General features: G+C 49.6%; 1 protein-coding gene and 1 long non-coding RNA gene across 9 annotated transcripts in view; one reads left to right on the plus strand and one right to left on the minus strand.

Moving 5' to 3' along the window:
• Nucleotides 1–723: 723 nt before the first annotated feature.
• The window catches only part of VDR (vitamin D receptor), a 64,210-nt gene continuing 49,572 nt past the window's right edge, over nt 724–15,361 (minus strand). For 3 of the 6 annotated variants that reach the window (XM_003906268.3, XM_009180600.3, XM_031650436.1), the window contains 4 exons: nt 14,622–14,793; nt 5,904–6,055; nt 5,587–5,703; nt 1,879–4,250 (listed from right to left, as the gene is read on the minus strand). In XM_003906268.3, the coding sequence (XP_003906317.1) occupies nt 3,991–4,250; nt 5,587–5,703; nt 5,904–6,055; nt 14,622–14,793 (701 nt within the window). In that variant the 3' untranslated portion in view covers nt 1,879–3,990. Of the gene's footprint in view, nt 4,251–5,586; nt 5,704–5,903; nt 6,056–14,621; nt 14,794–15,361 lie in introns of all 6 variants that reach the window. The other 3 variants (XM_003906266.2, XM_031650438.1, XM_031650437.1) reach the window with 2 other exon arrangements.
• LOC103875734 lies at nt 5,979–14,677 on the plus strand. Of its 3 annotated transcripts, none has more exons than XR_004176056.1 (3): nt 5,979–6,046; nt 6,135–6,390; nt 14,602–14,677. It is a non-coding gene; the product is annotated as an uncharacterized LOC103875734 (long non-coding RNA). The 3 variants fall into 3 exon arrangements; XR_004176057.1 differs by lacking the exon at nt 14,602–14,677 and adding an exon at nt 11,427–11,929; XR_634657.4 differs by lacking the exon at nt 14,602–14,677 and adding an exon at nt 10,301–10,335.

Genomic DNA, 15,361 nt, shown 5'->3' on the forward strand with positions numbered 1-15,361 from the left:
TAAGTTCATCTCATCCCACTGAAACACATTTTAGCCTTTGGTTTGAAATATTTTCAGATATTTCTGAAAAATTAGAGTGAATCACATCCCCAGGCCAACTTATCCTAAATCAATATATTGGCTGGCATGATTTCCTTATTTTCAGATCTCAATGCTGTGTCCTTGGTTGGTTATTCTTGTTTACTGTGCTTAGCAACGCTTCCCTTCATCATAAATCCCACTTCCTTGGGAAGCAGAGTGGAGTGCATCGGCGTAAGTTGGGCCCCTTAAGAGTCCTGTTTCTGCACAGCAGTCATTTGTAATCCTCCAGGTCACTGGCACAGCCGCCATCCCTAATGGCAGACACAGTTTTGCCAATAGCTGCTTGGTTTTCATTTTTGAGGGTCTCACGTAGGTGTCACATATGGACTGCACACTTCCTGGGAGTAGAGCACAGTTTGATCCAGCACCTCTAATTTCCCCAGCTCAGGGCCTGCCTTAGGAATGGGAACCTCTTTTATCTCCTCTCTAGGAGAGAGCTAGCAAGCCCATCAGTAACCGGTCAGGTCCCCCAACTCAGTAGGAAGCAGGACAATGTAGCAGTTAATTTGTGGCTTCTGAAGCTAGCTGATGAAGGTTCAAATCCCATCCCTTGCTAGTGTGGCATTGCTCAAGCTTTCCCTTCTGTCGAATGGGGGTAATAATGATTCATCTCCCTTAGGGTCCTTATAAGGATAAGCCAAATTGGTTTGCATAAAGCATTTATTTACAGCAGTACTTGCAACAAAGTAAGTGCTATATAAGTATGAGCCATTTTTATTACCATAAGCAAAGCTTTCTACATTGGTTGACTTGACACACTGCAGGGCAAACTTTTTTCTCTTTGGAAATCATTCAGCAGGCACTGTTTACATCCTTTCACTGCCATATCTCTAGCTTTCACCAAATCTGCCACACATTCCTGCCTTCTCTGTTGGCCTCACTTCGATTCTCCTACATGCTTCCAGTTAGCCAGCTAGAGGATTTTCCTGTCTCTGGGAATCTTGTGGAAAATCTTGCATTTTGGTGCACACCCTTCTTCAGTTATAATGATATACCTTAAAAGTTTTACATTTACAAATGTCTATTTTCACACTTTCATTCTAAAATAGAATCGATGATGACCTTTTCTCCCAGTTCAGCCCCATGAAAACTCACTTTTCCCTCTTTTCTTTTCCTCCCAGCTCCTAGACTTCCTTTGGAGGAGTGGCCTAGGTGGTGGGGCCCAGGGCTGAGTAACTGATACTCCCAGGAGTTCCCTGGAGAAGACAGGGCCAGAGGGAGAGCTGGGAAGGTGGTGACATTACAAAGACAAATGCATGTTATAGATGAGGCAACAGCATTATACAAGGCTGAGGCGGAGACCCCAGCAGGCGTGGGCCACCTTGTGGTGGGGCAGGGTCTGATTCACGATGAGGCAGAGGTGAGTCTCCTTCCTTCTCCTTCTGATGGGTTGGTGGAGTTACAAGCCATGGAAGGAAGGAAGGAAGGGGTCCCAGATCCAGACTTGCTCTGTCTGAAATCCAGGGCTTCCCCCAGGGACTGGGTCAGCCACCTGGGAAATGGGAATGGGGGTCTGAGCTCAAACATGGTGGGGTCTGAGCTCAAACATAGTGTAGTGAACAGGACACCAGACCATGACTCCAAAGTCTGGTCCTGTCCTAGTCCACTCTTTTTTTTTTTTTTTTTTTTAAAGACAGAATTTCACTCTTATTGCCCAGAGCTAGAGAGCAACGGCAGGATCTTGGCTTACTGCAAGCTCCACCTCCTGGGTTCAATTCTCCTGCCTCAGCCTCCCAAGTAGCTGGGATTAAAGGCATGTGCCACCACGCCCAGCTTGTTTTTTTGTTTGTTTGTTTGTTTTGTATTTTTAATAGAGACAGGGTTTCTCCATGTTGGTCAGGCTGCTCTCGAACTCGAGACCCCAGGTGATCCTCCCGCCTCGGCCTCCCAAAGTGCTGGGATTACAGGCGTGAGCCACTGCGCCCGGTCTGTCCTGGCCCGCTTCTAACTAGTTATATACGCTTGGGTGAGTCACGCCCTCCTCTGTCAGTTTTCCTTAATGAGGGGATTGACTCATTTAGCAACTTTCAAGTGTTTTCTCCTACTGAAGAGCAAGCTGGACCAATACGTTCCGCAGCTAAAATCAAACAAGAGTCTCTCCCTAGACCCTTGTAGAATAACAACAACAGCAACAATAATTAATGTACAGAAGTTTCACAATGTAAGTTCTCCCCCCATAAATATCTCCAAATCAGTGGTACCTGCTCCCCTGTATATTAGAATATAATACAAATGGAGTCTGAGTCTGAAAACAACTCATATCTAATACATTTACAGATTAAGAGATACACATGCTATTCTGCAGTAAGGAACGCAGCTTTCAGATGTTTTTCCACCTGAAGAATTCTGAGAGACATGGGGCCAGGTGGACACCGAGGCTCTTGCAGTGTGAAGTCTGATTCCTCCCTGGGTTTTCAGGGAACAACGGATACAGGTGGAAGGACACAGCTTCCGGGAGCTGGGCGGTCACGTTCCCACTGACTTTAACGTTTCTGGAGACACAGCAAATGCGGTCGCATTCCCCAAACTCAACCACTGATCTGAAGCAGCCTCCGTGATCCACCTCGAAGAACGCCTTTCCCTACTGGTCCCGCACACCTACAGCTCACTCTCACAAGGACCCCACCCTGGAGTAAACGGACAGACGGTTCCCACCGGCGGGGCTGGGCCGGCTGCAGAGGAGAGCATGCACTCGAAGTATCACTCCGCCCCTGCCTCACAGGCTCCTTTTGACTTTTGGGTGGTGGAGTGAGAATAGAAGGGACGTTACTCTACATCATGGAACCCCCAAACGCTCTCTCTGACTAGCCACCCGAGGCTGCCCCGCTCTCCCTTCCCACACTCTGGGGTGCGGGAGCGCTAGCTCTTAGCCCCGTGGGTGAACAGCGACCTTGGAACCACACCGAGTCGGCAGGGAGATCATGACGCAGCCGCTGGGGTCTGAAAGTACTTCTCCTCCATCCCACCCTGCCAGGTGGAGAAGACGCGGCTCACTGCTGCTTCAGACTGGAAGTGGGGAGGGGGTGGGGGGAGCAGGCTCTGGGTTACCCTCGGTGATCCGAGGAGGATAGGGAGGGCTGGCTCTCCTGAGCAGGAGGTAAGGCACTGGCAGGGGGAGGACGAGGACGGCAGGTGCTATTCTGCAAATTGGGGACAATTCAGTCCTGCTACATGGATCCGTGAAAGGAGGGCTTCCACCTCAACCAACCCCTTAGATCCAGGGTGAGAAACTGTGGGCTTGGTGACAGGGATAGCTATGGCCACCATCCACTATTCTTCTGTGAGGCTGTTTTTGTCTGTTTTCCTCCTTGGGTCTCTCAGCAGGTGGGTTCGTGCCTGGTGCTCCAGTGATGGGAAGAAAACCCACCTCACCACAGCTACTGCCCGTGAGAATATAACCAGGGCAATGGGATGTCAGTGGGCACTGAAGCGGGTGGGTTGGGAGCTGTGGGCCGATTATCATGAGTAAGCAGGAGAGGGAGACCCCACTAGGCTCGGGACATGGGGGGCCTGCAGTAGGGGGAGGTGCAGGTGTCTCTGTCCCTGAGGAATGGATGCATTTCCCTTGCCTGTTCCCTCAACACCAGTCAGCAGCCACTTATGCAGTAGTGGGGCCGTCTCTGGGCAAGGCCCTGCCTCCAGCCTCTGCCCTCTGCCCCCACTTGAGTTTCTTTGTCAAACAAACAGCAACTCCTCATGGCTGAGGTCTCAAGGGACCGGGGAAAGGCCTGCAGGAGAAGGGTTAGGTTGAACAGGAGAGAGAATGGGCTGGGTGGACAGGGGAGGTGGCAGAGGAGAGGCTGAACCCCAGACAGGGTGAGGAGGGCTGCTGAGTAGCTGCCAGCCCCGGGCCCGGCACGTGGCCCTGGAGGAGCAGCCCCACCCAGGCACCGCCTTGGGCTGTCCTAGTCAGGAGATCTCATTGCCAAACACTTCGAGCACGAGGGGCGTGAGCTTCATGCTGCATTCAGGCTGGAAGGAGAGGCAGCGGTACTGCTTGGAGTGCTCCTCGTTGAGGCTGCGCAAGTCGGCCAGCTTCTGGATCATCTTGGCATAGAGCAGGTGGCTGCCCGGGGGCGGGTGGCGGCAACGGATGTAGGTCTGCAAAGTGTTGGACAGGCGGTCCTGGATGGCCTCGATCAGCGCGGCGTCCTGCACCCCGGGACGATCTGTGGACAGGGTGGTAGAGGAGAAGGCACAGGAGCTCTGAGCTGGGCCCCTCACTGCTCAATCCCCCCACTTCCCACCCACACAGACACTCAATGGCAGCACCCCCTAGGCCACCCCTCTATGACTGCTGACTGGTGATACCACTGCATGGCCCCAAAGCCCTCCAGTGACTTCTTGTATTTAGGATCCAGTCCCAGGTCCTTCCGTGGGCCCACCTGGGCCTGTCTCTGCCTGGCCTTGCTCTCTGTCCCTGCTCCGTCCATCCCTCAGCGTTCCGATGCGCCGTGCTCTCTGGTCACCAGCCTTCACATCTGTGTTCCCACTGCTTGGAACTCTGTTCTGCTATCTTTGCCAGACTCTTACTGATCCTTCGGGTAACAGCTTAAAAGGTCTTCCTCCAAAAGACTCCTGGCAACACTCTACCTCCGTGACCCAGACCATGTCAGCTTCCCTCCTTCTACCATTCTCTAGTGTCACTTACTTTATTTTTAAAACTCTTGCCATGTTAGGAATTAGTTGTTAAATAGCATTTGTTTAATGTTTCCATCTAAGCTTCATGGGAGAGGAGCCTGTGTCCTGTTTGCTGTTGAACCCCAGTACCTAGCATAGTGCCTGGCACCCAATAGGTGCTCAGTAAATTGTTGCTAAGTGGATGAATGAATGAGTGAAGGCTGGCTGGGCAGGTGTAGGGGAGCCCACCTCCATTCCTTGAGCCTCCAGTCCAGGAAAGCATCCCTGGGCAGAGGCCACTAGCTTGTCCCCTGAACACAGCACTGGCTGAGGCAGGGCCATCCCTCTTTGGACCTCATCACCAACATCATGTCCCCAAGGTTACAATAACTTCCTCTTCTGCCTTTTCCCCCTCTTCTCACCTCTAACCAGCAGAAGAGGTCAAGGGTCACAGCACACTGCCTCCAAAATCAATCAGGTAAACTGTATAGGCAGAACTATCTCTCAGGCTCCAGGGTTTTGTACCCTGCCCACGAGAAACCTCAAATAACAGGAATGTTGAGCCCAGTTCACACAAGAGCGGAGCCTGAGTATTGGGAACACGCAGGCCCGTCTGTGGCTCGAGGAACCCTGCTTATCTAGTTTCTCAGAATCCCCCCTACGAATCGCCTGCAAACTCTGTAAGGCAGAGCCAAGGGCGGTGAGGGGCACCTCAGCATCCACTCACCACTGGGGCTCTGCAAATCAGCAAAGTAGGCATTTCCTTCTCTGCCTCTCCTTTTGCTACATCTCCCTTCAGGTTGCCCAGCTGGCCCTCAGCAGGTCTTCGTCCTTCACGCTCCCTGCTCCCCAGGTCCCCAAGCTCCTCCCAGCCTGGCCCCATACCTGGGGAGACGATGCAGATGGCCATGAGCAGAACATGCTCCTCCTCATGCAAGTTCAGCTTCTTCAGTCCCACCTGGAACTTGATGAGGGGCTCAATCAGCTCCAGGTTGTGTCCAGCTGTGAGAGACAATGGCCAGGTACTGTGGGCAGAGCTGAGGAGCCGCCCACCCACCTCCAACCCCATGGGTCAGACCCTCACCCTTCTCTCCCTGTTGGTGCGTAACTCCCTCCCATGTGTCTGATTGGAGCCCAAACCCCAGGAGGGGTAGACACAGACTCTGGGCGCTGGAAAAGGTGGAGGTGGAGTCCAGGCATACCTTTGGTCACGTCACTGACGCGGTACTTGTAGTCCTGGTTGCCACAGGTCCAGGACATGTCGTCCATGGTGAAGGATTCATTGGAGCGTAACATGATGACCTCAATGGCACTTGACTTCAGCAGCACGATCTGGTCCTCAGAGGTGAGGTCTCTGCAGGGGAGGGAGGGAAGGAGGTCAGGTTACCAGTCAAGGCCTTCCAGACACACAAATCAGTTTAGCGTTTTGACAGGTATACACCTGCTGGGCGCCAACATGTGCCCTGGGTCTTTCATCGAGGAGCTTGCAGCCTGGCTGGAAGGGACAAGAGTGTTCCTTGAAAGAGAACAGTTCAACACTGTGATCATGTGCCAAGGCCGGAAGTGAAGTAGCTCAGTTACTAAGACAAGGAAAACACAGAGGCCAAGCAGCCAGAGCTGTGAGGCACAGGAAGACGGAGCCCAGGGAAGCTCCCAGCATTGAGGCATGAATATGGCGGTCTGCAAAAGGTAGGACCACAGTATCTTCAAAAGCACCCAAGTTTTCTCCTCCTCTCCCTCCTCCTGTCCTCCAGTCCTTCTCAGTAGTAAATTCAGCCAGCTTTGTCTCCAGGATGTCTCTCGAGCTGCTGATCTTATTTCCACTCCTGCCAGGAGTGCTCTGGTTCAGAGCTCCAGCGTGTTTTCCAATAGCCTCTTATGGGAATCTCAGACTTGTGTCTCTCCAGTCTGTCATTCATCTTTCTTACCACTGCTGCAGGTCAATGTCCTCTTGTGCTCAGAAATCCTCACTGACTCTCAACACCCTAGGTTCAGGCCCATACTCCCTAACTTGGCTCCAACCTCTCATTCCAACTCCCTTTCCCATGGTAAACTCCACCAACCTTCCATTCTAGCGGCATCATGCCACTCCACATTCAGATGCTGTGTGTTCTCACTGTGCCTTTTTTGTTTTTCTTGAGACAGGATCTCACTCTGTTGCTGAGGTTAGAGTACGGTGTTTGATAATAGCATGTTATAGCCTCAAACTCCTGGGCTCAAGTGAGTCTCCCATCTCAGCCTTCCAAATAGCTAAGACTACAAGCATGCACCACCACGCTCAGCTAATTTTCTTTTATTATTATTTTTAGAGACAGTGTCCTGTTCTGTCACACAAGCTGGAGTGCAACAGAATGATTATGGCTCACTGCAGCCTCAAACTCCTGGGCTCGAGCAATCCTCCTGCCTCAGCCTCTTAAGTAGCTGGGACTACAGGTGCATACCACCACACCTAGCTAATTTTTAGGTTTTTTTTTGTAGAGATGGCGTCTCACTATGTGGCCCAGGCTGGCCTCAAACTCCTGGCCTCATGTGATCCTCTCATCGTGACCTCCCAAAGCACTGGGGTTACAGGTGTGAGCCACTGTACCCAGCCATCACCACGCCTTTGAGCATACTACAGCTCCAGCCAGGAATACCTTTCTAATGCTCCATTTTGTTTTTCTGGTCCTGAATCCACTGTGTTTTCCCTTGGAGCCCCGCACCCTCTGACTCTTCAGCACAGTTAGGGCCATGTCGTTGTGACGCATTGAACACTGCTGGTGCTCTTATTTTGCCCTTCTCCTCCAGTTCTGCTCTTTACATGCTTGTTTTCTACTTTTTTTTTTTTTTTAAGACAGAGTCTTGCTCTGTTGCCCAGGTCGGAGTGCAGTGGTGCAGTCTTGGCTCACTGCACCCTCCACCTCGCAGGTTCAAGCAGTTGTCCTACCTCAGCCTCCTGAGTAGCTGGGATTACAGGCACCCACCACCACGCCTAGCCAATTTTTGTATTTTTAGTAGAGACAGGGTTTCGCCATGTTAGTCAGGCTGGTCTCAAACTCCTGACCTCAGATGATCTGCCCACCTCAGTCTCCCAAAGTGCTGGGATTATGGCGTGAGCCACTGCACCCAGCCACTTGTTTTCTACTCTTATTTGTAAGTTACTTGGGGGCCAGCACCTCCTCTTAATCACCTTACTGCTGCCCACACAATGATCATTGAGCCCTCAGCACAACAAGAGGATTAATAGAGATGCGTTGATGAGTTGAGAGGCCAATGACTAGTTCCACTATTCTGAGTCATGATTGGGCTTGTCTGAACAACGGCGAGGAAAAGGCAGGGCTCACAAATCAACTTGCTTCTGGCTTTTACTCTCTTTCTCTTCCTGACTGTCTACTTCCTTCTGGATATCCTGTAGATAGGCTGTCATCCCCTCGATGGCTGCATGTTTGTATATAAAGTCAGGAAGCCGATATTGACTGATGAGAGTGTTGTATCAATGGGTGATAGATGGTGGGGAATGAGAAGGCTTGCATGATCAGGATGGCCAGCAAAGGATCTATATTGAAAAAAATCACAAAGTGCTAGAGTTGGAGGGCCCCTCTTAGGAGCTCTTAGAGGTGGCTCCTACATAACCACTGTAGGACTGTCCTAGGGTCAGGGAGCTCAGGGCCTCTGGACACAGCCATGGAGTTGTTAGCGCCGAGATTAATGGCCTCTTCTATTGAGCTACAACCCACGTGATGGTACACTCATTTGTGGTTTACAGTTTTGTACTCAAGAAACCCAGAACCAGACTTCTTCACTAGCCATGGGACTTCCTTTGAATCATAGCTAATGGAGTTTTTAAAAAAGGAAAACTACTGTGTCCTCCTTCAGATCTAATGACACAATGTCTAAACATCTCACCATCCTTGTCACTTTTCTCTAGATACTCAATCCACATTTAAAAAACAAAAATGAACACCATCCCCATTTTTGATTTGACTTATTATACAAGTAAAACATACTCATTATCAAATCTTTGGAAAATACATAAAAATGTAAAAACAAATTAAAATTGCTCATAACCACACTTTACATTTCGGTGTATTTTCTTCCTGTCTTTTTTTTCTTATTTTTGTTTTTATTTATTTTAATTTTTTTTTTTTTTTTTTTTGAGATAGAGTCTTGCTCTGTCGCTCAGGCTGGAGTGCAGTGGCGCAATCTCGGCTCACTGCAACCTCTGCCTCTTGGGTTCAGGCAATTCTCCTGTCTCAGCCTGCGGAAGAGCTGGGACTACAGGCATGAGCCACCACACCCGGCTAATTTTGGTATTTTTAGTAGAGATGGAGTTTCACCATGTTGGCCAGGCTGGTCTTGAACTCCTGACCTCAAGTGATCTGCCCGCCTCGGCCTCCCAAAGTTCTGGGATTATAGCTGTGAGCCGCTGTGCCTGGCACCTTCCTATCTTTTTTCTATGCAAATATATATATATATATATATCTCCACACATATACATAGAGAGAGGGAGTATATCTTTAATATACTGGAGCTTATACTAATTCTTTATCCTACTTCCTATATCACTCAAAATTCTTTTTTTTTTTTTTTTTTTTTTGAGGCGGAGTCTCGCTCTGTCGCCCAGGCTGGAGTGCAGTGGCCGGATCTCAGCTCACTGCAAGCTCCGCCTCCTGGGTTTACGCCATTCTCCTGCCTCAGCCTCCCGAGTAGCTGGGACTACAGGCGCCCGCCACCTCGCCCGGCTAGTTTTTTGTATTTTTAGTAGAGACGGGGTTTCACCGTGTTAGCCAGGATGGTCTTGATCTCCTGACCTCGTGATCCGCCCGTCTCGGCCTCCCAGAGTGCTGGGATTACAGGCTTGAGCCACCGCGCCCGGCCTCACTCAAAATTCTTTAGCCCAGTTCTTAGAGGGTTGCATACTGTTACATCATAACAGTATACTCTAAGTTATTGAGCCAGTCTTCCATTTATCTATTTTTGAACATTTTGATTGCTTCCAATTTTTGCTATGATAGGTAATTCTGGGAGGAATATCTTTATACATAGGCTTTTGTTCAATGCCCCACTCAAACAGATGGCCAGCAGTGAACACACCTTCCACGGGTGCGGACCAGAGACTTCAGTGGGATCACTGCTTTTGTGATCCAGACATCCTGCTGCTAGGAACAGAAGCCCAAAACGACCCCAAATGACGGCCCACAGCCTGGAAATACAGGGCATTTCTAAATACAGCTCACAGCCAGGACCAGGGATGGTGGCGGGGTGGGAGTAGAGGTGGAGTTACAGGGGAAGCCACAAGAGAGCTTGTTCCACGATGATAGACACCAACACAGCTCCGTTCCCCCTCCCTCACCTGTGCGACATTTACACCCTCCTCCGTCTTCCTGCAGCCACTTCTGGGCACCCGAGATGTGACTGGAATTGTGTTGCTGTTTCATCTTTCCCACCCCCACAGGCAGAGCTCGGCCCCTCCCCTCCCGCATTCCCACGGTTCCTCCAGCAGGCTTCTAGCAGGGCTCTTATCTCCTTGCAGCAATTGTTTACATGTCTATCTCTTTCATCAGACACCAAATCCCTGGATGCCAGGGACTGTCTTCTCAACAACTTTTGTCCCTCACAGTTTATGTAAGAAAGCTATTTGTTGGATGGATGAAGAAATGAATGTGGAGAAAGGGCACAGCACGAAGGAAGCGTGATAACCCCCAGGGCTCTTCCCTGGGTATGGAATGGCAATGAAGGTGAAGGCATTTAGCAGAAGAGGGCAGGGCTGCAGCTGATGTGGCCTGGTCTCTTGTGCACTTTACTTGGCAGTGAAGCCTGGGGGTCCTAAGTCCTGGGATCTAAGGCTGCTCCTGGCCATTTAGATGCTGCTGCTGACGCCACCTCCTCTGTGCATTTCATTTGTAGTGCCAGCAGGGAGGGAGATTTGTGGGATGAGACTGAGAGACTAAGGGAGGAGAGGTGGGAGGAGAGAGCAGGCCAAGGCCACACTGTAGTGCAGTTCACACCCAGAGCAGCCCATCCAGCCCCACCCCACGTTGGTCTCATGCCCACATTGGAGACTCATCCTGTGCCCCCACACACCCACACAGAAGTCTCATCCTGGCTTCCCCACACCCTCCGCCCCTGCCTACAGGCAGCAAGATCAAAGCCACCAGGGACGCAGCCACTGTTCTTCTATGTCTTGGAACAACAGAACCCCTAAGTGTGGAAAGCAGCAGAACCAGAGAGCTGCTGGGCTGGCCCACGCTGGGCCCAGTTGGAGCCTAGGTTTGGGCTCCAGTCCAGGCTCAGCATCACCTCTGTCCAGCCACAGAGAGTGTCCATACCAGTGTCCCTGCAAGCTCTCTTAGCAAGGCCTGCTCCATTTTCATTGGCATACCTTCTGCTCTGGGACTTCTCAAGTCATGCTGAAGACAGAGAAGCCAACCCTAGCATGTTCAGGATCAGTTTAACCCATTTTGCATCAGTGGCTGGGCAGCTCCTGTACCTGCCCATATGCACCTCACTTTAGCCATGAGTTGCAAGGACAGACTAGGGGACAGAGGGGAACATGATGAAAGGAAGAGGGCAGACTTCAATTTAACCTCATGAAGAGAAACTGAGAGTAGTACTATTTGTGTCAGGGTCCATGTGGGAGGGCAAGGGATAGGGGCCTTGAGCATGGGAGAAAAGTGGAGGCTGGGGTTCCTTAGTGAAGGGGGCAGCATTGGAGTAACTGATTCAATGAGTAACTTTCTTTTTAGGACAGCTTTCCCGTGTGTGCAATCTCAGCCCCCATTGGAATCACTGAACCTCAGTATTGGAAAGGGTCATGAGGGCCCTCTGTCCTACTCCCCACTAGAGCAGCGAAAGATGAAGCCTGTGTAGATGAGTCCTGCTGCCTGACATGAGGATGGAAGTCGAGTGCTTCCGTGTTTTTTTCCCTAGCCGTTTACACAAAACAAGACTTTGGTATATGTGGAGTTTGCAAACAGTAACGTGAAGCGTGGAGGAGGGAGTTGGAACTTGTGCTCTATGGAATGTGTTGTCAGTTCCAAGGAAAGGCTCTGAGGGTAAACCCTGTGCTCAGAGCAATGCCTGACTCACATGAGATCTGTCGCTTGCTCCTGCCTGCGTGCCTGCCTGCCAGAGGGGCCCTCGCTCCTATCGCTACAACCAAAATGTGCAATGCGGTAGAAGTGTCTCAGCACTGTCTGCCAGTTTTCTTTTCTTCGCCATTTTCACATTAATTCCAGAGGAAGAGCATTGAAAAATTTCTGGTATTTGGATTGGTGAGAAGCATAAAATAACACAGAGCCAGTTTTCTCAGGGCAGAAACGAACTGGAAAGTTCTGGGTCTAACCCTGTGAATGACCATCATCTCACTGGCAAGGCAATAATTTAGGCAATAACTGATGGCTTTTCTACACAGCCAAGAGGTTCATAAACGGATATATGGCACCTCATATCTGCTTGCATCCAGAGCCAGCAATGTTAACTCACTTTCCAGCTCCCCGTATTCCAGCACTGAATCTGAGCATTAGTATCTAGGAAGCATTTTGCTCCTTCTACCGGAAATACAGCTATTGCTGCTACTTAAAATGATAATAACATTGCTTAAGATTGATTTACTTCTCTTTCTCAACCATATTGTTTATGTATTTTATGGCAATATGCCAAATGAACTTTTGGGAAGAATTAAGGTACAAACATACATAAATATAGCCATCTCCCAACACATCTACTAAATGTGTCAGTACTCTATTGTTTTAAGAATATTGGCTGGGCGTGGTGGTTCACGCCTGTAATCCCAGGACTTTGGGAAGCTGAGGCCAGCAGATCACTTGAGGTCAGGAGTTCGAGACCAGCCTGGACAACATGGTAAAACCCCGTCTCTACTACTAAAAATACAAAACTAGCCGGGCGTGGTGGTGCGTGCCTGTAATTTCAGCTACTTGGGAGGCTAAGGCAGGAGAATTGCTTGAACCCGGGAGGTAGAGGTTGCAGTGAGTTGAGACTGTGTCATTGTACTCTGGTCTGGGCAACAAGAGGGAAAGTCTTGTCTCAAAATAAAATACAAAAAATTAGTCTGGCATGGTGGCACACTCCTGTAGTTCCAGCTACTTGGGAGGCTGAGGCAGGAGAATTGCTTCAACCCATAAGGTGGAGGTTGCAGTGAGATCGCACCATTGCACTCCAGCCTGGGTGACAAGAGCGAAACTCCGTCTCAAACAAGAAAAGGAAAAAAAAGAATATTAACACTGTATGAGTATTTAAATATAAGTATTATATACACTGTTAGTGTTACAACAATAAAACATGGGAATAAATGAATGAAATTTATATGAGTGAATTGATAAAGGAGGATCCCTTCTCCAGTAGAACTCCTTATACTTATCTATTTTGTCAAAAAATGTTTCAGTATGGTTAGGAAATGGTCTTTATTTTTTTCTTTTCTGAGACGGGATCTTGTTCTGTTGCCCAGGCTGGAGTGCAGTGGTACAATCATGGCTAACTGCAGCCTTGACCTCCTGGGCTCAAGTGATCCTCCTGCCTCAGCCTCCCTAGTAGGTGGGACTACAGGCATGTGCCACCACACCCAGCTAATTTATAAATTTTTTTTTTTTTTTTTTGTAGAGAAGAAGTCTCACTATGTTGCTCAAGCTGGTCTGGAATTCCTGGGCTGAACTCCTACCTCAGCCTCTCAAAGTGTTGGGATTATAGGCATGTGCCACCACGCCTGGCCAGGAAATGGTCTTTAAATGGTCTTCATTTTGGTGAAGGATGCCGGGGTCATATATGCCAGGAAACCTGTCTTTCTCCAGGATTCCCAGACTGTTTCATAAGTCTACATGGCCAACCCTTCTCCTCTCTATCACTTCATTCTACTCTCAGAATTGGGGTGTGGAGGAATCATGTCGTTGAATTTAAAGAGATAATATGAGGATGCCAGTCAAGCCAGCTGGAGTAACACAACAGTGAGCTGGGAGTTCTAGGCCTGGCTCTGACGTGCTGGCTCCAACACCAGGAAGGGATCCTGGCTGGCCGTTGGACGTTTCTGGGCTTCCACACCATCATCCAGAAAGTGAGGGGATGGACTAGCTCTCCATTGCTGGCCTGCAGAGTAACGCAGGATAGGCTGCACTTCATAATACAGATTTCTGGTCCTACGCCAGAGGTTCTGATTTAGCGGGTCTAGGGTAGGGCCTGAATCTCTATTTTAAAAAAGCAATGGAGGCTGGGTGTGGTGGCTCATGCCTGTAATCCCAGCACTTTGGGATGCTGAGGCGGGTGGATCATTTGAGGTCAGGAGTTTGAGACCAGCCTGGCCAACATGGCGAAACTCCATCTCTACTAAAATAAAAAAATTAGGGCAGGGTGTGATGGCTCATGCCTATAATCCCAGCACTTTGGGAGGCCGATGCGGGTAGATCATGAGGTCAGGTGATCGAGAACAGCCTGGCCAACATGGTGAAACTCCTGAACCCCCTACTGAAAATACAAAAATTAGCCGGGCATGGTGGCATGCACCTGTAATCCCAGCTACTTAGAAGGCTGAGGCAGGAGAATCGCTTGAACCTGGGAGGCGGCGGTTGCAGTGAGCCGAGATAGCGCCACTGCACTCCAGCCTGGGTGTCAGAGCGAGACTCCATCTGGAAAAATAAAAATACATACATACATACATACATACATACATACATTAGCTGGGCATGGTTGTGGTTACCTGTAATCTCAGCTACTTGGGAGGTTGAGGCAGGAGAATCGCTTGAATCTGGGAGGCAGAGGTTGCAGTGAGCCAAGATGGCGCCACTGCACTCCAGCCTGGGTGACAGAGTGAGACTCCATTTAAAAAAATAAAAAATAAAAAAAAGGAGTGGTGGATGGGTGATCTCCAGCCCTTCTTATAGCTCAGTCTAGGACTCTGACTCTGTTCCCTAGATATTGCAGAAGTTTCTTACCTGAATCCTGGGATCATCTTAGCAAAGCCAATGACCTTCTGGATGCTGTAACTGACCAGGTCAGCCAGGTGGGGCAGCATGGAAAGCTGGGACAGCTCTAGAGTCAGAGAAGGGTCATCTGAATCTTCTTCACTCAGATCCAGGTTGGAGAAGCTGGACGAGTCCATCATGTCTGGGGGAGATGAGGGAAGAGAAGGAGCTATTTAAGGGTACTTGGACCAGGACCACTCCTGCCAGCCCCTGCAAAGACCTGGTGTGCCCTGGCAGGAGAGCCAGCTGGGAATCCCGCAGTGATTCCAGAGGTCACCCTTCAGCCCAGGCTTCCCTCTGGGACTCTCTCTGCCTCTTTCAGCAGCATGAGACAGTAAAAGCAAGGAGCCAGAGACACGCAGAGCAATGAGACTTCCTCAAGCAGACCATGTGCTGTTCCTACGGATCTCAATCAGAAATGAATTTGGGACCCATCAACCCATGGAAAAAAAAGTTCAACCTTGCTAATGATCAAAGAACTGCAATGTAGAACATCTACACTTTTCACCTATAAACCAGAAACAAAAATGTTTAAATACTGATGCCAGTATTTATAAAGATGTAGGAAATAGGCAATGCCTATGAGGGCTGGGGTGCTAAAGGAGATGCACATTACTGCAGGTAATCTAGAAAGCTATTTGACATTAGTGAAACAATTGTGTGTACTCTTTGACCAGTAATCCCACTTCCCGGAATTCATTGTAAGGGAA

Source organism: Papio anubis, chromosome 9 (genome assembly GCF_008728515.1).
Source record: "Papio anubis isolate 15944 chromosome 9, Panubis1.0, whole genome shotgun sequence".
In the NCBI taxonomy this organism is placed as follows: Eukaryota; Metazoa; Chordata; class Mammalia; order Primates; family Cercopithecidae; genus Papio; species Papio anubis.